A 22,486-nucleotide genomic window follows, 5' to 3' on the forward strand; every position below is an offset into this window, starting at 1 on the left:
GCTCCCAACCGACGAAGGCGGAGTCACTCTCAGATGCCGCACCGACGAGGTTGCCAGTAAGCCGCCCATGTGGAGTGCACCTGTGCGCCTTTCCGGTCGATTTCATCGAGATTCTTTTCTCACACACACTTTTTCTCACACACGCTAATCTCAACTCAGCCAAATACTTTCTTGAAAATTTTCCTCACCTCACGTCACCTAAATCTTTTCCCTGGAAATATTCCTCACCTCGTCTCACTTCAATCGTATCCCTGTTGTTTGCAGGGGAACCTCATGTCCTACGTGTGGATACATGGGAAGAAAAAAAGCTGAGGCAAAATATGCAAATCAGCATTAAGTCACATATACATTACAAGGCGCTTTAGGGAGCAGCGACTACGTTTCAATTAACAAAACGGACGTCGATTAAATTTTGTGTTTACTATAGAACAGTGGCTAGTCAAAATTGCTCACCTTCCTGGGACAACGGGGAACAGATTCTCCTTCGAAAATAAGTTCCAGTGCAAGAAAAGTTAGAAGTGAAAGTTACAAGTTGATATCTTTTTCGATGTCCTGTAATTATAGTTCTGATTACCCAATGCCTGTTTCATTTCTTCTGTTTCGGGTTCAGCTTATTTGTATCAATTAAAAAGTTCATATTTTGCATTAACCAATACGGATACGAATCTTTGATGTTTCTCCACACCTTACCTCATCGCAATTTTTTTTCTACTTAGCTCAGCTCAGCTCAGCTCACCTCAGCGTCCGTGATGTGAGGGTGAGATGAGACGTGAGAGTAGGGACGTCCTCACTTTAATTCGTCCTCGTGATGATCCTCACCTCTGACACCAACAGTGTATGAAAGTCTGACCCTGACGCAACATGCGCTCTGCCCTAAAGGCGATACATTCACGAAACATATTGCCGATTTCCGTACCGAACTTGCCCGCGTTTTCAACCACGCCACCTGGCGCACTCTAATCGCACTCCGACCGATAACTCCTTTGAGGCTCACACGCAATACCCGTGGCTCCATCTAGCATCACGTTTCACAATATCAATCCGTGAGCGCCAGTTCAAAAACTGGATAGGCAATGAAACGAGATCCGCTGTTTCATTCGGCTACTGTCGGCTAAGGCTTAACATTTATTTTTATACATCACCACCACATATTAATTTAGGGGAGAAACACAAACATCATACTCTTGCACGCAATCCAGTCAGAACACTTGATGTACGCATTTCTGAAATAAAATAAATGCACCTGTTAGACAAAATATTAACAGCCATTAACAGTTTCTTCAAATTAAAATAGCGGAAACGAAGTGTGTACTGTTTCACCGATGAGAACGTTGTGACTACAACTGAGTTTCACGCGCTGTGCAAAGCTATCAGCAGCGAAAAAGAGATGTCGAAATAGTTAACAAGACTCGCGCCATTAGCGCTGGATGAAAGCGCATACCGTGGTGGACACACGAAACATATACAACAAGGTCACGTTCACAGCGCTCAACCCTTTAGACCAACTTTGAACAATGTCCAACGGCTGTCTTCGTGTCTTGCATTCAAACTTGTGACAATTTTATATTTCATTTTTGGTGATTTCATGCTACCGACATTAAATAACAAATCATTCCAGCAAAATTTGTTGTCAAACTTTCTCACAGTTTATAGAGAGATACATGCTGGAGCGAGAGAGACACGTGGAAATTGAAAACAAAAGCCACGTGCTCCCTCGGCAGTGACTCGCCCTAACAGCGCTTCGTGTCGCTTCTAAGCAGTAATTTCACCCGAAATCGACCTCTACGTTTTTGTGTGTGGAGAGGAGTATATGTTTATATGGGCATATGTTTATGGATATATGTATTGGTTGTTGAGCTGCACTGGGCAATCTCAGAAATTTCAGGCGGGTGTTGCAAAAAACCAAGGGGTGTAGCGAAATCCCTGCATCTGAGTCGCTTCCCAGTTGTGCCTTCAGAACTTGATATGCACGTCTGTACGGCACCTCAGACACTCCTTTGTTCAAGAAAAAGCTCGATAAACCACAATTTGTATCAAGTCGTACAGCTGGGCCGCGGTTCCATACGCAAACACAAACATGTCCCGAAGTCACCTGTGCGTATTGGACCATGCTGATCCCTTTTGTTGGTGTAACGATCCAAAGTCCAATATCAAATAAATATGGCACACTTGACTTGAACCACAGCTAATGGAAGCGCTAATGGATCATGTTGACCAACGCACAGTAATCTCCCCGGATGCTTTCACAACAGCTACAGGATCCGTTTGTACCTTCGCCACGCCTTCGCATTCATGAGGAGTGCGCTTTCTACACCTATCGTCCTCAGCAGAAGACTTGCATACAGGTTTCATGATAGCGGAAATGATCGTGTCGTCGTGCTCACCGACCAAATGAGCAGTTAATCTGTATAGCGAAAGTTGGTTTACAATCACTTTCATCAACGGAGACACATAACTTCCTAGCACCTGCAGAACATTCTGGAGCTAATGCGGATGCAATGTGGCTATCTGCACTCCGTCTAAACGCTGTGGACAGTCATCACTCATCTGTACCTTCTGTCGCTTACCAGTGAGTTCGTTAACGCAGATGTCTTTTAAGATTCGCCTCGCCGTTTCGTAATGTTTACCTCCTTCCGTTCTCTTGAAGACGTAAAGAGGACACTGAGAGAATATCAGAAGGTTGTAGGCACACTCGATGTAGCTCCCAAAAATCCTGCAAGAGAGTGCAATAATTGATGTCGGTTATACTACATTTTAAGTGGGTTCACATCATGTTGTGTGCGGAAGATGCTAGGAAGTAGGGGTGGAACGATATCGATATTCTTATCGATATTATCGGTATTTTATGCATGCGATGTTATCGGCTCCTTTAAAATATCGACATTTATCGATAAAAATATCGATATTCACATCGATATAAATATCGTTATCACATCGATATACATATCGAACGCACGCTGAGAGAAATATCAGTAATTCGGCGGCTTCTGCGCGCAAACAGGATGGGAGCGACGGGTCAACGAATTTATTAACCAAACTTGACGGCTTTTTTTCCTCTCTCCCTCTTGATTTGGTTGCTGATTGCTGGGGCGTGCCCGGAACCGTGAGCTGTCTCTGCATTCGATGCTTCTGCAAGTGCTCGGCAAAGTCCCTTCCGGTGTATTCTCCTCTGTTGTCGCTACGAAATCCTTTATAGTCAGTCCATGTTCTCTGCCATTTGCTTGTAATGACGAAATTTTTCCAGTACCTCATCCTTCTTCTTCGTTGGATAGACTACAGCATACCGCGAGTAGTCGTCAATGAAAGTCACAAAGTAATTTGATCCACCCTTGGACGGTGGGGTGACGCTTCCGACGTCTGAGTGCACCAGTCCCAATGGTGGAGTGGCCCGAACTCTGGGTAGGCGGGAAACATTTTCGTTTCAACTTCCCTAAAAGGCAGACAGCTTCCTTCTTCCTATGACTCGTTTCCTCCAAGGAAACGATGTACAGCTCCCATGTGAAGGTGTCCTAGACGTCGGTGGAACAAGGATGCGTCCAAGGTCTTTCGACCGCGTCAATAGTTTCAATGATTGACGCAACTCTTCCACCGCGTACAACCGCCCAACTCGAGTAGCTGACAAAATTAGCACTCCGTTCTTGTCTCGCACTTCTGCTCTCCCACCACCAAAAACGACTCGGAGCCCTAGGTCTTCAATTCTTCCGACACACAGGAGATTTCCATCTAATTCTGGTACGTACATGTCATCCTTCAAAACGAATGCCGTCCCGCCGTTCTTCTCCGAGAGCTGGAATTCAACGTGACCTTTCCAAAGTATCTTCACGACTTCTTTGTTAGCCATCTCTACAGCTGCCGGGGTTGAATAAAAGTTCCGACTGACTTCTAAATCTGACTACTATCCAACGTCATGTGGTCTGTTGCACCGCTATCCAAATACCACACGTGGCTGGCTGTTGCGCTGTTGTCCTTCGCACAGAGAGCTTTATGTGTCGCTTTCCTAGCGTGTGACGCTTATCCCTTCTCCAAAGAGTCGCTGCGTTGGTCTTCAGAATCACCTTCGCAGTCATCAGCGGGGGAACGGGTATTACAACTTTGCAAGCAAGCTTGTGCTTAAATCTTGTTCTTGTGCTCATAAAGATGCCTGCTTCTCTAATGCAGTCTTTTTTTTATCAATATAATTGTAATTGGCAATCGGATCGGTCGTTTCATTCGAGGGAAAATGTCCGTGGAAATACTCTCTAATGACAAGGGAAGCGGCAGGTCAAGTAGGAAACGCAATTTCCGATAGAAAGGGATAACTGTTCTGTAACGCTAAGTGCCCTGAAGTTACTGCAGGTGCAGTGCCAGTTGATGAGGCCTATGTCCGTCACCGTTACGAAGGTGCTTCGCTCTTTTGTACTCTAGGAGCGGGTTGTAAAATTTTAGGTCGTATAGCACTGCAATCTCAATGACGGCTTTGAACGGCGCGGCCGATAACAAGGTCGTCGGGGCAGTATCGCTTGCGGTACTGTTTCCGGAAAAAAAAATTCTTTCGCCTATGCGACTACCTGGATTCTTGAGGAAGACGGAGAGGCACTGCACTTGTTAGGGAGTTTTAGCTAGCCACTTCTGCTCCTCCGATAACTTTCCTACTCAGCTTTCCGCAAAGTGCGCATGCGTATACTGAGTCGGAGATCGCTATCGGCTACGAAAAATATCGGAATCCCACTCATTCCGAATTTATCGGACATCTTTCGTGCGAGCTTTCGTGCTCCCACTCAGCTGGAGCATGCGCAGAGCGTTCACTTACAAACAAGATGGCTGACAACAACAGAAACAATATCGTTCGCTCGCGGCGTGCACTGCGAACGATTTTGGTCTGCAACTCCCCAAAATCATGGCTGGGCGACAACCACGGGTACGGTACGTAGTGGATGTTCCGAAGAAAAGGCAGTGGACTGTTGATGAGGCGTAGTGTGCGGACTTCACACTGACTTCCCCCGTCTGGACGTCTAAGCCTAAGTGAAGATGTGCATTGTTTCGGGGACTATTTTTCACCAAAAGCTGTTGCCGGCGCATAAATGCGCAGAGAAACATTTAGCAACATTACGTCTTCCACAACCATTGATACAAATGCTTGTAACACGCGTTTCATGCGCATAATATAACTGGACACTAGTAAACGAAGTTAAGATTTGTGCGAACAGATGACGTCCCGCTTGATTTTCCGTATCGGTGGGTTGTTCTCGGTGACTCTTCGTCTGCAAACTAAAGCTGCGGACAAGCGCTTCCCACCGACTCGTGAGTCGTGTCTGTTTTTCCGAGATCGTGTCGATCGGCGTGTTATCGTAGTGGGAACTAAAACTCCCTGTTGTTCGTGTTTTGGGGCGAGGGCACCATTGTTTTTGAAACGCGGTGCAGCGCAGATCAGTATCTGCACAAAAAACAAAACAAAAGAAGCCCAATGAAGTAACATCACTTAACCACAGAGTGGAAAACAAGAGTGGTTAGTGTTCTCTGCAATGTACTTGGTAGAGTAGTCAAGGGAACACCTGCAGGAAGGGTGTAAGGGAACACTCAGGGAGGGGAGTCGAGGGGACACCCTTAGCAAGGGAGCCAGGAGAACACCCTTACATGGGGAGTAGCCTAAACACCGCGAAGGGAGTCATATGTGTGACGAGCGTGAGCACCCCCAAGGGTGCTTCCCATACTCCCATTTTTCTGAGGGTGTATTGGAAAGTTTCCTGTGCAGGTCCATGAGCCTGCTCGAACACTGTTTCATGGGCTCTTCCCTCTTCATCGTGACGTTCACGAAATCACGAAGCAACTGCAAAATATGCAACAGTCCATCACTTCGTGTGCATTTGGCGCGGGATCTCCATGCTTCGTGTGCCAAGACACAGGCTCTAATGTCATCCAGGTAGCTGGAAGGCGATTGCGTTATTATTGACCCTCCTCTCGTCGTTCGTCATCTCAACTCCTGGGTATCGCTGGTCGGCGGCTTCCCACTAACCCTTTTGCACAAGCGCAGCTTTGGCGCTGATGGACCAGGCATGGTAATTTTCCGACGTCAGCTTCTCAATCTTGAACTCGTTTCGTAGCCCCATTCCTTCTTTGCGTATTGGTTACCTTCCCATCCGCCAAGCGTCCCTGTGCTAGTCGTCGAGGCGTCCTAGGCCCATAACCTCTTAAGCAGTAACCGCAGGTGTAGCAATACGAGAGACAAGCAGTCGAGTCGTGTGTCAACGTTGCCTCAGAAGACTTAAATGGCGTAGAGGAAAGAAGGAACAACGGAGCACACCACGCGAGACGCGATGGCACGCAGAAGAGGTGCCGAACAAACACAAAGACAAAAACCTAATGCCCCAAACAGCTACGGGACATTGTACATATCTAACACATTGGTCTATTCAGGAAAGCGTCAACGTTTCCGTGGTTCTGTGGGAACAAGGCCTGCAACCCACTAAACATCCTGATCTGTGCGAGACCGTCACTTTCTGCCTTGGTGTGATTTTCCGTAACAGGGCAGCACAGGGATGATCTTCGATCCGCAGGGGGTAGCGTACAACCGAAACACAGTGCACTCTGGACACGTCCCTGTCACTCGCCATTGCTGACGTCAACGAACACGTGATCATAGCCATGGCGACGCACATGATCGGCGGCCGAACCGATCGTAAACAACGTACTTTCTGTTTCTTTGCGTCCTTTTGTAATGTCTTTCGACTTTGTTTATTCGTGTATTACTACAAGCGTAGCGAGGAAGCTGCAGGCTAAAGGTAACATAGCTACCTGACAGCGGCCTGAACACCTCAATTCACTTCAGCAATTAGTTCTATAAAATAATCTCGCAGTGAAACAAGTAGGTTTTACAAAAGTGCCTTTGGAACGCTGGCCACTCCAAATGACGCGATAAGGACAGTGGTGCTAAGACTCGCTCAGCCGATGCAATGCGCTCAGACTTCGGAAGGGTAAGCTACCATGTCAAGTAAGAAGCATCATGTAGTTTACACTAGCAAACTACGACAATCTCGTCGTTTTATGCCGACAAGAAAATGTTGGCAAGCGACAAGACGGAATATACGCGAAGCCACCTGACCCCAAAATGATGTTATGTGTAACATGTAACCAGGGCAAGAGTGGCAAGCCTCTCTAGGGGCTGTTACTTTAAACCCGTATAAAGAAATGACGAAGAATGTTCGCAACATGCAACCGTTTGAGGGTGCTTACGGGTGTATCCCTGTACATTGCCGCGATGAGCCGGAATGGAAAGGATGTCCGGAGGTACGTGGGCGTCTAGAGAACCGCTCAAGAATACTTTTTTGATTCTGTGTTAGTGCCGCGAAGCACCAGTGGCTATAAGCCTTTATATAGCCTATAATATACATTTATGTATATAATGTGTGGTGTCCCATCTAAATGCAAACATATTTTTTACATATATACAGGGTGTCTCAGATAAATCCCCGGGCTGAATAATTCGGGAACGGCGCCATCTATCGGGAAACTTTCTTTTTTGTTACCATCTCTGAGATATCGTCCACCAGAACATGCGGAAGAACACGTAATTCCGAGGAGGATAGCAATGTGAAAGAACTTGTGTTTGCGGTCCTACGCGAGGAAAATATGTAAACCGAAACTAATTAATTACTCGCGAAAATGACTAGACCCGATGATTTTTTTTTTCCTCGGAGGGGTATGTACTCAAGATCCCCAATGGTGTAGTAGATGTCGCGGTACCGTCGGACGCGTTCTTTGAAAGCTGTCATTTCCGGGTAATTGATTTTTGTTTTTAGCTAATTAATGAAAGTGCGCACATAAATTTCACACTGCCTGGCTGGGGGACGATATCTCAGAGATGGTAACAAAAAAGAAAGTTTCCCGATAGATGGCGCCGTTCCCGAATTATTCAGCCCGGGGATTTATCTGAGACACCCTGTATATATATATTATATATATATATATATATATATATATATATATCACTTTTTCCGAGATGAAATCAATTGCAATATAGCATATGCTGAAGGGCACTCCTTAGGAGGGCATTAGCAAACTCCTAAGGTAATGTTTTAATTAACTTTCAGTAAATTAACTCTTTAATTATAAAAGCTACCAAGTTGTCCCAATGAGAACATTTGGTACATTCGGTCACCTGATAACGCAGCCGTTTTCAGAACAAAAATCCGTTCGATAGATCGTCCGCAAAAATTCGTGAAGGAACACCATTTTTTTCTTTACTTTGTTCATTGCGCATCTTCGGAGACGCGTCTGTCCTTCACCCCCAATGTGAGAGGGTGAAGGAGCACAGTGCCGCCTCATGCGTCGAAGATGAGCTTTAACTTGCGGAAACAAAACAAAAACAAATGTATCGGGTGACTCTGTCGGAACTGCCCTTATCTTGGGTTGCATTTTCTGTTTTCTGTTAATCTTTTTCCAGGACGCGAGAGGCGGTAGTGTGCTCTTACACCCAGGGAAGGATAACGGACGTATTTTGGTTACCGTTGCCATTTTCGATACTGCTATATTATCGTTCCCGTTATCCGTTTCTGATACTTTCCTTTCAATTTCGTTTCTGTTACGTTTCCGTTACTGTTTCCGGTAATGGAACGGTTGTTACAGAGCTGCGGGATGACAGCCTGTCCGGCTCTATCAGCGCCTTGTTTAGCCCAAGTGCTGCTTCGGTGTCACGCGTACACACTACACAAGTAATTTTACGTCGTTGGGATGCGCACATCTTGCAAGATTAAAAAAAAAAAAAAGCAGGAACATGTCTTCAGTCACTCGGAGTCCAGCAACTCAAGACGGGCGTAACCTTCATCCAATGTCGCATTCATAAGTGGACACTATCAGTAGTAAATAATACTGCCATGGCCACGGTGGAATGAAAAAAAAAGAGTAATCCAAAATAAGTAACTAAAACTCGTAGTGCCTCCTCCTCGTGCTATGGTGTAGTATTGTGTTGATGTAATGAGTTATGAGGGCTGGGACGAGGTAAGCGACGGAGTCACCCTCGAGATCCAGTATTGCGCGCTCTCGTGTAGTATTTAGTCACTCAAATGTCATCGCACAACAGGAATAGCCATTACCCGAATTGAATACCGGACGATAAATTCGTTTCCGTTTCTGTTTCCGGTAATGGCGCACCGTGGTATGCGTTTCCGTTTCCGTTATCGTTACCATCTCCAATTTCGGTAATATACCGTCTCTGTTTCCGTTACCATTACCGTTACCTTTCCCTGCCACCCTCTCACATTGGGGGTGAAGGAAAGGCGCGCTCCGAAGATGCGCAATGAAAAAGAAAGAAATGGTGTTCCTTCACGAATTTTTTGCGGACGATCTATTAAACGGATTTTTGTTCTGAAAACTGCTCCGGTATCAGGTGACCGAAGGAACCAGATGTTCTCATTGGGACAACTTCGTAGCATAATTAAACAGTTAATTATTGAAAGCTGATTAAGACATTGGCTTAGGAGTTTGCTAATGCCGTTCTAAGGAGTGCCCTTCAGGATATGATATATTGCAATGATTTCATCTCGGAAAAAGTGATATATATATATATATATATATATATATATACCGGGTGTTTCAGTTAAATCCCCGGGCTAAATAATTCGCGGACGGGTGCACCAATCCACGAACTTTCTTTTTTACAAGTATCTGTCCGATACCACCTACAAGCTGCACACCGTGTGAATGAGTGGGAGGCGCTCATTATTAAAATAAAAATGCAAATGAGTTTCGTAAAAAAGCGTAACTTCTGAAGCAGAGCGCTATCGGCATTAAAATGGGTACTACCCCTTTTGAGACCTTCAATGGACACCTTTTAGAGAAAAATCTGCCACCGAAGCGGGTCATTTGTTGCAGTAATTAATTGGTTTCGGTTTACGTATTTTTGTCGCGGCTGGTCGCGGCGCAGCGCAAAAGGACGCTCTTTCACTCCCTTATCCATCAATAAATTACATCCTTACATTTATGAATTACACCAATGAATTACACCAATGAAATACGCCCTTTTGCGCTTCGCCGCGACCAGCCGCGACAAAAATACGTAAACCGAAACCAATGAATTACTGCAACAAATGACCCGCTTCGGTGGCAGATTTTTCTCTAAAAGGTGTCCACTGAAGGTCCCAAAAGGGGTAGTACCCATTTTAATGCCGACAGCGCCCTGCTTTAGAAGATACGCTTTTTGACGAAACTCATTTGCATTTTTATTTTAATAATGAGCGCCTCCCACTCATTCACACGGTGTGCAGCTTGTAGGTGGTATCGGACAGACACTTGTAAAAAAGAAAGTTCGTCTATTGGTGCACCCGTTCGTGAATTATTTAGCCCGGGGATTTAACTGAAACACCCGGTATATACGTTCGCGTTTAGCTGGGACACCCTGTATATATATAGTTGTGGAAGGCAAAAGACGCGGACAACAGATTTTAGGGAAGTTAGGAACACTATTAGGGAGAAATTAAAAGTTAATATCGTAATAAACGTCATAATCGGTACAAGCGCGCCACGTGGCGCGCTTGTACTGATTATGACGTCCCGTACCAAACCTATTTAAGCAATGTCTAACCCCCTGTCCATCTTTTGTCCTGACGAAGACAGTACCACCGTCGAAACGTCGACCCTTTTTCATCTAACTTTTAATTTCTCCCTAATAAATAGTGTTCCTAACTTCCATAAAATATATTGTTCGCGTCTTCTTCCTTCCACACCTGTAAAACCTCGTGGCCGTTTCATTTCTTGTACCTACCTCGACTTATATATACAGGGTGTTTCATTTAACTCGAACCCCACCTTAAAAAAATAACGGCTCATTGCATCACAACGAAACCAGCTGCGTAGTATTACTAGTAGCCTAAAGTGTTTCAGAGTATTTTTGTAGCGCAATTAATTAATTAAGTAGTGGAAATTAATTTTATAACTTTCTAGTTACGAGGATTACAACGAAGATGTAAATTGTGAAGTTGTAGGCACAGCCATGAGAAAACGAATCCAGTGTCTTGGAACACTCTAGCTCTAACGAATCGTTTTTTCCCGGGTCTGCAGAAATGTGCGCGGACTTCCGAAACTTGGATGGAGCATGTTTCCGTCACGCCAAAAGAGCGCTCGATCGCAGAGCCCTCCCACGTCCACTTGACGAAAAAGGCGATATGTGATCCATTCCACCTACTACACTCTTATCTATCATCCTTGCATGGTGCCGTATCTGCTAGACGATCAGAGGGCGCAGTGACGATGACAACGCGCGCTTTGTCTTTTTATGGTTTGTTTGATTTCCTCCTGGTTTTTCTTCTTTCGCCGTGATGCAACTGAAAGTACGGGACAAGGAATGTTATCTTTCAACCGAAGCACCTTCCCAAGCAGCAAAATGTACTGAAAGTCGGGTGCCATAGGGGTGGATGGGTAGGTGGAAGGCCTTGAACAGACTCGTGAAACTAAGGAACATCGATAAGACACATACCGTCCACCCCTATTGCACTCGACTTTCAGTACATTGTGCTGCTTGGGTTGATTCTTTGTTCACTTTCGTCTCCGTACACGCACTCCTTGTTGGGTGCTCTGCGGGTCAAATAATGCCCTATTCCAACGAAGAGCTGACATGGTGCTTGCCCTAGGTGCTGCACAGAGCAATAAGAAAAAGGCAGTGATTTTTCAGATGTGGCATACCGGCAGGAGACCAAGCCCTGCGACGATTGTTCCTCAGTACGAAACGCTAAAAGAATTTGGGAAGTTTTCCCGAAAGCGACGTAGGTCATCGACAGCTTCAGACGACGTTCGAACCAACATCCTGGCGTTCTTTGAGGCACACCCTCTAGCCAGCATCCGCGAGGCCAGCAGTCAGAGTGGCGTTCCGTTGTCGACGGTGTGGAGGGTAGCAAAAGAGGCCTGCCTCCGTCAGTAAAAACTCGAACTCGAAGTTGTTGTTGTCTGTTCTTCTCGTCCCGAGTGGCGGGTGACGGATGGGCGATGACGATGCGCACGAAGTGTCCAAATTCTTCTCCGCCGCTCCGAGTTCGATGAAGGGATGGTTCGGAATCTGCTCGGTAGGCACTGATTAAAGCCCGACTCAGATGACGGTGATACGGGCTTTACTCACTGGAGACTATGGTACATAGGGATATTTACCAGATTTATTATCACCAGTTACATGTTCCGAAGTCCGGCTCCCAGGTCTCTTTTCGTCGCTGCGGCCGCTTAAAAGGGTGACAGATAGGGCCACAACCTCCGCTGAAGGCTTCCAATCGGGCAGCCTGGGTTCAAAGGGTTACAGCTCGTGGTTGGCCCAGTTTAAATGTTTGTCCAGACCAGAACCACCCGATTGTACACTCTCTCCACGGGATTTACGACCAACGTTTCGAGGTGTCAACCCGTGCACGACCTAAATTTGGTCAGTGCATGCCTCCGGCGCCAGAACCCAGATTTATGGCCGTCGCGACGGATCGAGTTGCCTGGAGGACCCCAGCTCCCCTGCACCTGCAACGATACCATTCCCTTTCCCCACTGACATTACCAGTCGGGTCAACCCTCGTCGCAGGCTCGTTAAGAAAATGAGCAAACATGCCCCAACAACACCAGATGTGGGCGGATGATGTCTGATGTTACAATTTGGACAAATATAACATACAGTTCTCATAACGGTCATGAAACACAACTCAATCCTTTACACCATCCTTAGCACGTTCAACTGCATCAACAGTTGCAGCAAGGAGACTTCGAAAACCGGTTGCACTATGCCAACTGGATTTTGCGCACTGTCGATCAGAACCCGCAATTTTTTAGTAACGTCATCTGGACGGACGAGGCAAACTTCTCCCGGGACGCGCAAGTGAACCTGCACAACGCTCATTATTGGAGTACCACCAATCCCCATTGGCTTCGCAAATTCCCATCATCAATACAAATGGTCCCTCAACGTCTGGTGCGGCATTTGCGACGGGACCCTCATTGGACCCGTCTTCCTTGATGGGACATTTACTGCGGACAGATACCTGAACGAGGTTCTGCAGGGCCCCGTGGAAGAGTCCTACGCCAACCTCCCACTCGCGCGATATGGCAAGCTGTGGTTTCAGCACGATGGCGCTCCCGCACACAGCTCCAGCCCAGCTCGCGCCTATCTCGACCACGCATTTCCTAACCAGTGGGTGGGAAGGTTCGGACCAGTGCTATGGCTTGCCAGGTCCCCGGACCTTACGCCTCTGGATTTCTTCTTATGGGGATATGTGAAGGACCGCGTGTACGTAGAGGACACGACAACACCTGATGCCCTGAGGGCGAAGATCACTCAAGTTTGCCGTGAAATCCCCGAGGATATGTTGCGGAGGGCGACCGAGAACACAATCAGGAGATGCCGGTTTTGTGTGATGACGCACGGCGACCTCTTCGAGCACCTGCTCTGAATATCCATGATATTGTTTCTGTTATGTTGGAATACATGTGCGAAATGCAGACTCACGTTGTTCTATCTTAAAATAAGTTGTCATTAAAATAAGTGACACCAAAAAGAGGCAATTATTTTTATCTTGCTCTTTTCTGTTTTCCCTGTGCAGCACATAGGGGAAGCATCATACCAGCTGGCTCTTCGCTGGAATAAAGCGTTGCTTGTGCCACAAACCATTTTACAGATAGTGGCTGTAAATGCGTAAACGTTAAAGGAGCGGCTGAACAAATGCCATCCGCGACAGCTCTTCCTTGTGTTTTCTGGTTTGCTTGCTTGTTTTTCTTTTTTGTAAACACATGCTACAGGTTCAAGGTGCTTCCCTGGAAAGATAACCTTCCCTGTCGCATACTTTGAGTTGCTTCACGGCGAAAGAATGAAAAAAGAGGAGGAAATCAAACAAACAATAAAAAGACAAAGCGCCGCGTTGTCATGGTCAGCGTGCCTCCTGATAGTCTAGCGGATACGGCACCATGCAAGGGTGATAGATAAGTGTGTAGGTGGAATGGATCGCATATCTCCTTGTTCGTCAAGTGGACATGAGAGGGCTCCGCGATAGAGCGCTCTTTTGACGCGACGGAAAGATGCTCCGTCCAAGTTTCGGAAGTTCGTGCCCATTTCTGCAGACTCGGGGAAAAAACGAGTTGTTAGAGCTAGACTGTTGCAAGACACTGGATTCGTTTTCTTATGGCAGCGCCTGCAACTTCACCATTGACACCTTCGTTGTAATCCTCGTAAGGAGAAAGTTACAAAATTAATTTCCACTAATTAATTAATTAATTGCGGTACAGAAATACTCTGAAACACTTTAGGCTACTAGTAATACTATGCAGTGGGTTTCGTTGTGATGCAATGAGCCGTTATTTTCGAGGTTCGAGGTTGCTATGGCTTGTGGTTTTGTTTTTTCCCTGGTTTAAAAATTGGTTTCAGAAGCTGCGCGCGCCACACAGCGCTCCCCATAATTCGGCGCCCGCGCGCGACGATTGCTGTGCACTCCGATAGGTGTGCCGTGTAACAGGTGAAATACCTTCCTCTCGTGTGACGCAGCCCAAGGATGGTCTCGAAGCGCTAATCTCAAGGTCACTGTACGCCGGAGGGCGCTGGAATCGTCGCGCGCAGGTGCCGGATTGTGGGCAGCGATTTGCGGTCCACCCGGCATCTGAAACCAACTTTTAAACCCGGCAAAAAACGAAACCACAAGCTATAGCGACCTCGAACCACTTCAGTTGTGTCTTTTTCGACATGTACTACAACGTCCTGATTGACATCTGAGAGCTAAAATCGATAATTAAAAAGTTAGAAAATTAATTACCGCTAATTAATTGACAAGGGGCGATGAAAAAATATTTTTGGATGGACCACACAACTGCCAAGCACGTACAGCTGGTTCCATTTGTGTAGAGTAATCCGTATCTTCTTTAGCCCATGACCCTTTTTCGGTGGGACACCCTGTATTAGGCTCTATGCGGCGTACAGACGTGCACAGAGAACAGCAAGAAGCTGGATGGGTGCACGCTGTGCAGGCTCTGTCGTCGCTCGATGAGCCAGTGGTTATCCAAAGACACCGTGTCAGTTAGCGTTGGTACAGTCTCTTTGGGGTGTCATGTCATTTATCTGCCTGTCAGACGCCACCTGTCGTAATCTGAAATCAGTGTGTAGGAGGACGGCGTCATAACCAATCCTGCTGATATCGCATCGATGCAGCTATCACCAACCTAGGAAACTAGCGCCACTATTGTGGACGACTAGCGCCTGTGTGCTTCCGAATCATTGGGCAGGCATGTAGTATATAGGAGGCTATGGTTAAGGCGTTCCGCTCGTGGTAGCCAAGGTCGTGCTGAAGACTGGGAGGTGGTGGTTCGAATCCTACCACCGGCTGTGCTGTATGAGATTTTTCCTGGGTTTTCCGAAGACTTTCGAGACGAATGTCGGCGCAGTTCCCCCTGAAGTCGGTCCAGGACGAATACTAACCCCCCCTGTTCCCCACTCCTTCCAGCTGTCCTGTCCACATTTGTTTCTGCTCATGGCCACAGTTGCTTTGCGGACGCTAACACGGAATTTAAAAAAATACTGGAGTAGAAATCCTGCAGCACGTTGGAACTAACCAACTTCCCTTTTAACGTGTAATAACTTTTTTTTTTTCTGGGGAGCATTTGTTGGATTTTCCGGTTGCATTGTATCCGCACCCAACACTGCCACCTCCCTGCAGATAAGTTATTGGGCGCAGCCATGTGAAGCGATGCCATGTCTTCCCTGTTAATTACACTTAATGCTTCCGGTCGGCACTTTCCGAAAAATGTTGCATTGCAAACGCCATTGAAGATAGGTATCGTCCACCAGCTTGCCTGCATCTATACTATCTTATGAGTCGCATTATACACGCCGGTTGGAACCTGCAGCATAACGAATAAATACGAGCAATTAAAAACGTTACCTGCAACCTTCTTTGTTGTAGCGTTCTAGTACAGCAAGTTTCACCATGCGATATGTGGTGTGGCACACTTCGTAGTGATGCATCAACTTCGTCACATTGCAGAAGCCTGAACAGACAAAGATGAACCCTATTGATGACAGTGCGCTAAATGACGCCGTGTATGGTCACTAATCATGCCACAAGAAGGGTGACTGCTACCCGTAATTTTCATATCTGTGCTTGCTACCACAGCCGGTACACAGCCGCTGTGTGTTGGTGAGTGTCGCCGAATTCATCCACTACGCCTGTGAAGAGTCCGTGTCTTGCTTCTCTAGAAACTAACGTCATTTGTGTTGAAATGTCCGGTAAAATGAACGATTGTGTCATTCCCCCGAAGAACCGCCTTCCCTCTTCAATAATGGCGTTTATCTGCGGAGGTACCCACACGACGAGCACTGCGATCACATGATTGATCAGCTTCACATGACACGATGCACGTTCACAAACTACATACAAATGTATGACAAACACTGAAACACAGTAGAGTAGAGTGTAGTAGGGTTTCGTATGAATTTGCCCGCGTCCTGTCAAGTTTCTCACGACAAACGTATTTATTCTGTTTAGGGTTTCTTTCGCAGCTGGCATCTGATGAATAGGATAATTACCAGTTTGTACCAGAACCAAAAGTTTGTCTCAGCAGATGAAGTCCCGAACTTCTGGTAGTTTGCCTTTTATACCAGTACATAGGTATACCAGTAGGTAAGGTAGGTATAGGTATCTTAGGTGCTGCAAACGAACTATTTTCGTCACTCGTTAAAATCTCGTTTTTAAAATACCACTTCAATTTTCACACGTTACCGAAACGTATTTTATGATCGACTCATTCTACGTCAACTGTGATAATATTTCAATGATTCAAAACTTTAGGTTTGTTAATTAAAGAACGAATTAATCCACATCGTACCTGAAGCTTACGTTCTCGTGTTGTTCGCTAGAAAGACGTACGAGCCTTTCCCGGAAGAAGCACTCGCTTACATTTGTTAGAGAGTTTTAGTGCTGTGTACGCAAACCGTTTGTGTGCACCAGGAAATAGCCGGTGCACACTGAGCAAGTGCAGAACGCAGCTTCCTGTTTCGTGCGTGCGCAGTCGCAACACGCAATTTCCTTGCGTACGCTGCAACTAACACTTTCCGTGGGAAAAGATAGGCAAACGAGCAGAGGCGAGCTCCACCTAGACAAACACAACACATAGAGCCTCCCAGACGTCTAGGAGGTCACTGGGCCTGCTTACACGAAACCTCCCTAAGTGTAACACTTGGCAAGTGTTGCACTAACGCGTTAGTGCACTAAGTTTAGGGTTGCAGTTAAGTGGCTTGTACGAACACTTCGACGACCGCCCTAAGTTAAGTGTTCTAAAGTGAATCGTGGCTACGAGCAGTAGCAGTTTTCGGAGGCTCGCATTGGTAGAAAGAGAACTTCCGGAGTTCATCCCAGGAAGTCGTGCGTCACAGCATGTTTGGATTGTGGGAAGTCGCCTGCTTCTGCCGTCGCACGTAAACAGTTTGTAGATCCAAAATAAGGTATTGTAATATCACTGTAGCTGCAAGAACGTTGCGTACGTTCTATCGCTCAAGCTGTAAACTAGGCTTAGTTCTGAAATACTTCTACTGCACCGTTAAGGTCTTCCTTCGGTCCACCCTTGGGCCTGTGGGGTCTCCAGCCTGCCTATGGAGGGCGGGCGAGAGACTCCGCGAGCTCCGGCAAGGCAGGCAAGAGTCTTACGGAGATCCAGAAGTCGATCGCCTGTTGGGCGTTCCCCTCCTGCAAGTCCAACTGGTGCAAATCCACCCGCCGTGAATCCACCAGCTGCAAGTCCACCCGCTGCAATTCCACCTGCTGCAAGTTCGATCGGCGCAAGTTGTGCTGATTTTCAGATGGCAGAGGCAAGTGGCTCTCATAATCCTGAGCTTTCGCACCGTGACTGGTCGGAGACCACAATCCCATACAACCCCGGGAGGGACCCTGTAGATGATGAGATGGGGGACCGCTTTACGTTGGTCACATATAGAAAGAATCGGCCAAAAGGAATACCTGTGCTGTTCAAGCCCGTCGACGTCAGCCGTTCCTTCTGGAAAGTAAACCCAAACGATGTGGCTAGAGACGTCTGGACTGCTGCGCAAGAGGCAATCCCCCACCATCGTATAAACAAGGATGGCAGCTTGTGTGTTTTTGTGAAGTCTGAGGGAGCTGTATCGAACCTCTTGGCGCTTGAGTTTGTAGCAGGGATTGCGGTATCTGTCTCAATACCGTCCTCCTACGTGTCCAATATGGGTAAGATCTATGATGTCCCTCTGGACTATGACAACGGAGACCTTGCCTTATACCTGGAGAGAGAAGGCGTCATCTCTGCACGCCGGCAAGTCCGTCATGTTTACCACGAGGACGGTACCGACAGCTACATTCCTCTTCGGAGCGTTATCCTTACGTTTAAGCCCACCCTGAAGCTTCCCGACAAGGTACACTTGGGATTTGGCACACATGACGTTTATGAGTACGTGGATGGCCCAGTCCAATGTTATAACTGCCAGCGTTTCGGCCATCTCGCGCGCAACTGCCGCTGGCCCACACGATGCAAGATCTGCTCAGGCTCGCACACCCTTCAGGATTGCACTGCGCGGCGTGAGCCAAAGTGCTCAAACTGTGGCGGACCACATGCGGCCTCACATTCTCTGTGTCCTCGGAAGAGATCGGCGATCCAGCGCTTCCAGACGGATGTACTCCCCAGCGTAGGCCGACCTGTGGTCAGTAGTAGCAACGATGCCCCGGTGGAAACAGCGCCATGCAAACAACAAACGACTGCTGCGGCGAAGTCCCGTAAGAGAAAGCGTCGCCCAGGTCGGACTCAGCGGTCTCTGAACCGCAACCAAGAGCCCATGCTGGAGCTGGATGCCAGGACTCCTCTCCCGTCGTCGTCTCCTTTGCGTGAGTCCTATGCTGCTGTCGCAGAGCGGGCCGCGGTCCCCCAGATGAGTACACGTAGGAATCGAGTGACGCCGACCCAGCGACAGCAACCAAGTCGAATGGCAACGAGTCGCGATGACTCGGCAGCGGTACTACTTCCCTTGGTCATAGCGGTTCTCAAGGCACTTTTGGCTGCTTTTCCGGGTGCTGCGGGTCTACCAGAGGTGCAGGCCTTGCTTGCGACTGAAAGGCTGCTAACAGCAAGGCATGGAACACCTGTATAGGCGGGCTACCCTCCTCCAATGGAATGCGCGTGGTCTGCGCACGAAGCTCCCGGACCTCAAGTTGTTTCTGTTGAAATACAAGACTCCCCTTCTGGCCATAAGTGAAGCATATGTGAAGTCGGACTTTCGTCTTAGTGGCTACAATGTTTTTGGTCTACCCGGCGTGTCAGTGTGGAGAACAGTGCTCTGTGTGCGGCGTGACTTGACTGCAACGCAGATACACCCGGTGGGGCCACTGCCGTTCGACCTTGTGCATTGCAGAGTTCAGCTTGGAAGAACTACATTGTCTGTTCTAAGTATGTATGCTCCGCCGTCCGTCCCGGTGACAATGCATGACTTACGGTCGGCTCTTGGTGGATTGGGTGCTCCCTCGCTTGTAGTTGGTGACATAAATGCGCACCACCCTATGTGGGGAAGCCGTAAGCGCGATGGCAAGGGGTCTCTGTGGTGCGACGTCATTGAAGATCTTGACCTCTGTGTCTTGAATGATGGGTCTCCAACATTCTTGCGTCGAGAGTTCTCGACGGACGCAGACGTTTCGCTCTGTTCCAGGGATCTTTTTCCACATGTCACTTGGAGTACGGATTTGGACGGCAGAGGCAGCGATCATCTCCCCATATTCCTCTCGTATGCCAAGTACGCGCCCGGAGCAGGCCACAGGATCGCTCGGTTGACCAATTGGCAGTCCTTTCGCAACCTGAGCAAGAAAGATGTGCAGGCGGGAATGACAGCAGAGGAAATTACTGATCTCATTGTGCGGTGCATAACGTCGTCCACTACGACTGCTAAGGTCGCTGCTGGTCATGCAGGTACAGATCCAGTAGTGGAGCGTTTGCGTGCTTATAGGAGACGGGCGGAGCGAAAGGCTCGGCGATCTGGCCAACTCACGGATGTTCAGGATGCCCGTCGTGCAAACGTAATGGTACAAAAGGCCCTGAAGGCCGTGGACATACGAAGATGGCGGCAGTTCTGTGCGTCTCTGACCCCTTTTACCAGTACTGCGAAGGTATGGCGCGTTGCTCGAAGTCTCCGGGAAGCTCCTCCGGCGAAGAACCCTCTGCGATCTCTGTCTCTCTCGATTTCCAAGCCCGAGAAGGAAGTTGCATACGAATTTTGCAAGACCATAGCAGCGAGCTCCGAGGCGGCGAAATGTTCAGGCTTTCAGGAACATGTTGTGCAGCTACAGCGCGCTATTAGCCAAGCTCCTCTATCATCGGACCCCGACATGGATGCAGACTTCACGGTTGCAGAACTCAAGGCGGCCCTGGCGTTTTCTCGGAAAAAGTCGTCACCTGGTCCGGACTTGGTCACCTATGCTGCGCTCCGTAACCTGAATGACACCTGCCTTCTGGTCCTCTTAGAGATCTACAATAAATCATGGAGGGATGGACAAGTCCCTGCTCAGTGGAAGGAGGCCCTAGTGGTTCCCATACTGAAACCTGGAAAACACCCCTTGGACCTGGCGTCTTTTCGGCCTGTCAGCCTTACCAGCTGCCTAGGGAAAGTTCTGGAGCGCATGGTGCTGCACAGGCTCGAGTGGTTTGAGAGGAGTTGGTCGAGGCTTGAGAGGAGATGTGTTTTCCCCCAGGAAATATCAGGCTTCCGTAGGCATCGTAGTTCAATGGATTCGGTGATGGATTTGGTCTCTACTGTTGAGGAAGCGAAAGCCCGGAGGCAAATCGTGATGGCTGTCTTCCTGGACGTCAAGCGGGCGTATGACACCGTAAGTCACCCCGGTGTTCTGCATGCGTTACTTCGGTCGCAAGTGCCTGGGGAAGCGCTTGCATGGCTTTCCGACTTCCTGAGCCAAAGGCAAATTTTTGTCAGAACAGGCGAGGGTGACACAGAAAAGACTGCTGTCCCGCAGGGTGTCCCGCAAGGAAGTGTCCTAAGCCCGTTACTATTCAATATCGTCATGGTTGATCTCAAAGAATGTCTACCGAGGAGAGTAAGTCTCTCCATATATGCGGACGATGTGTGTATCTGGACTGTTGGAAAATCCCGGCCGGCAATTCAACATCGGTTGCAAAGAGCACTGGATGCCATCAACAACTTCTTCTTGAACGCGGGGATGGATATCTCCACCGAAAAAAGCGCTGTCCTTCCGTTCACTCGAAGAGAGATGCGGAGGTTCCAACTGCGGATTGGGGATTGCCCCCTCATACAAGTCAAGTTTCACAGGTTCCTGGGTGTTATCCTGGACCGCAACCTGTCGTGGCGAAGGCACATTGACTTCATCATCTCAAAGGCTCAGCGCTGGGGGAATGTGATTCGCCACTTTGCCGGCGTGCGCTGGGGCTGCACTGAGCGGGATCTTCTTGTGCTCCACAAAACTCTGGTTCACGGCTCCCTGCTATACAGCTTGCCCGTATTGCACGGTATATCAGCCACGTCTGAGCACAAGCTTCGGTGTACACTGGCACGCAGCCTGCGGACGTGCCTTGGTGTCCCGCGCAGCGCTGAGACACGGATGGTGATCGCCGACGCCGGGGAAATACCCATCGATGTCCTCCGCCGAAGAGAAACCATCAGACACTACCTACGGTTGCTCGCTCACCACCGGCGTCATCCTCTGGTTCAAAAGCTACGTAGGCGGAAGAACAGTAGACTCTCGCTATGTGTTACAGCAACATCTGGAAACATCCCTGACTTCACTGTTGCCCCGACCGCCCCTTCAGTGGCACCATGGACACTGCCGAGCCCATCCCTCTCGACACACATCCCTGGCCTCCTGGGGCCGAAGAGCCAGATCCCCGTCTCGGTTCTCAAGCAGTCTACTTTGGAAATGATGGATACAAACTACAGAGGCCGCACGGCTGTGTTCACAGATGGTTCGTCTACGTCGGATGGCTCCTCCGCTGCCTTTGTCATACCGGAGGAGTCACTATCATGTGGGTTCCGCCTGTCACATCGCACTTCGTCGACCTCTGCGGAGCTGTATGCCATCTTGTTAGCTCTAAAGTCTGTCTCAAAGTACCCTCCCCGTTCCTGGGTGATATACACCGACTCAAAATCAGCCCTGCAATGCGTAGGAACCATGGGCATCCGCGGCTCGTTGGCCCCGGTGGTTGTTAGTATCCTGACGGCGCTCAGGGTTCTCGGCGAACAGGGACACCGGGTGACCCTACAGTGGGTCCCCGGCCACACCGGCATTCAGGGCAACGAAGAGGCAGATTTGGCGGCTGCTGCGGCCCACCGTATCTCCAGAGCCCTGCCCATTATCCTCTCCAACGGGGATAGGCGCTCCTACTTGTCTGCGTTGGTGTCACCCTTGGCCCGCCAGCAATGGCTGCATGACATCACTCAATGGTCGCTCCTCCATGCAGTGGACCCGTCATTATCATTTAGGATGCCAAGTGGATTCCCTCGCAGCTTTACGACACTCCTGCGGCGTCTACGACTCAACGT

General features: G+C 48.4%; 1 protein-coding gene across 1 annotated transcript in view; it reads right to left on the bottom strand.

The window, feature by feature from the left end:
* Positions 1–1,097: 1,097 nt before the first annotated feature.
* LOC135389405 (mucin-19-like) overlaps positions 1,098–22,486 on the bottom strand; it is a 65,590-nt gene continuing 44,201 nt past the window's right edge. Inside the window, exons 11-13 of the mRNA XM_064619473.1 lie at positions 15,855–15,960; positions 2,568–2,713; positions 1,098–1,223 (exon numbers count right to left, since the gene is read on the bottom strand). Coding sequence (XP_064475543.1) covers positions 1,177–1,223; positions 2,568–2,713; positions 15,855–15,960 — 299 coding nt within the window. The 3' untranslated portion in view covers positions 1,098–1,176. The remainder of the gene's footprint in view (positions 1,224–2,567; positions 2,714–15,854; positions 15,961–22,486) is intronic.

The sequence above is a fragment of the Ornithodoros turicata genome, chromosome 1 (assembly GCF_037126465.1).
Source record: "Ornithodoros turicata isolate Travis chromosome 1, ASM3712646v1, whole genome shotgun sequence".
Classification (NCBI taxonomy): Eukaryota; Metazoa; Arthropoda; class Arachnida; order Ixodida; family Argasidae; genus Ornithodoros; species Ornithodoros turicata.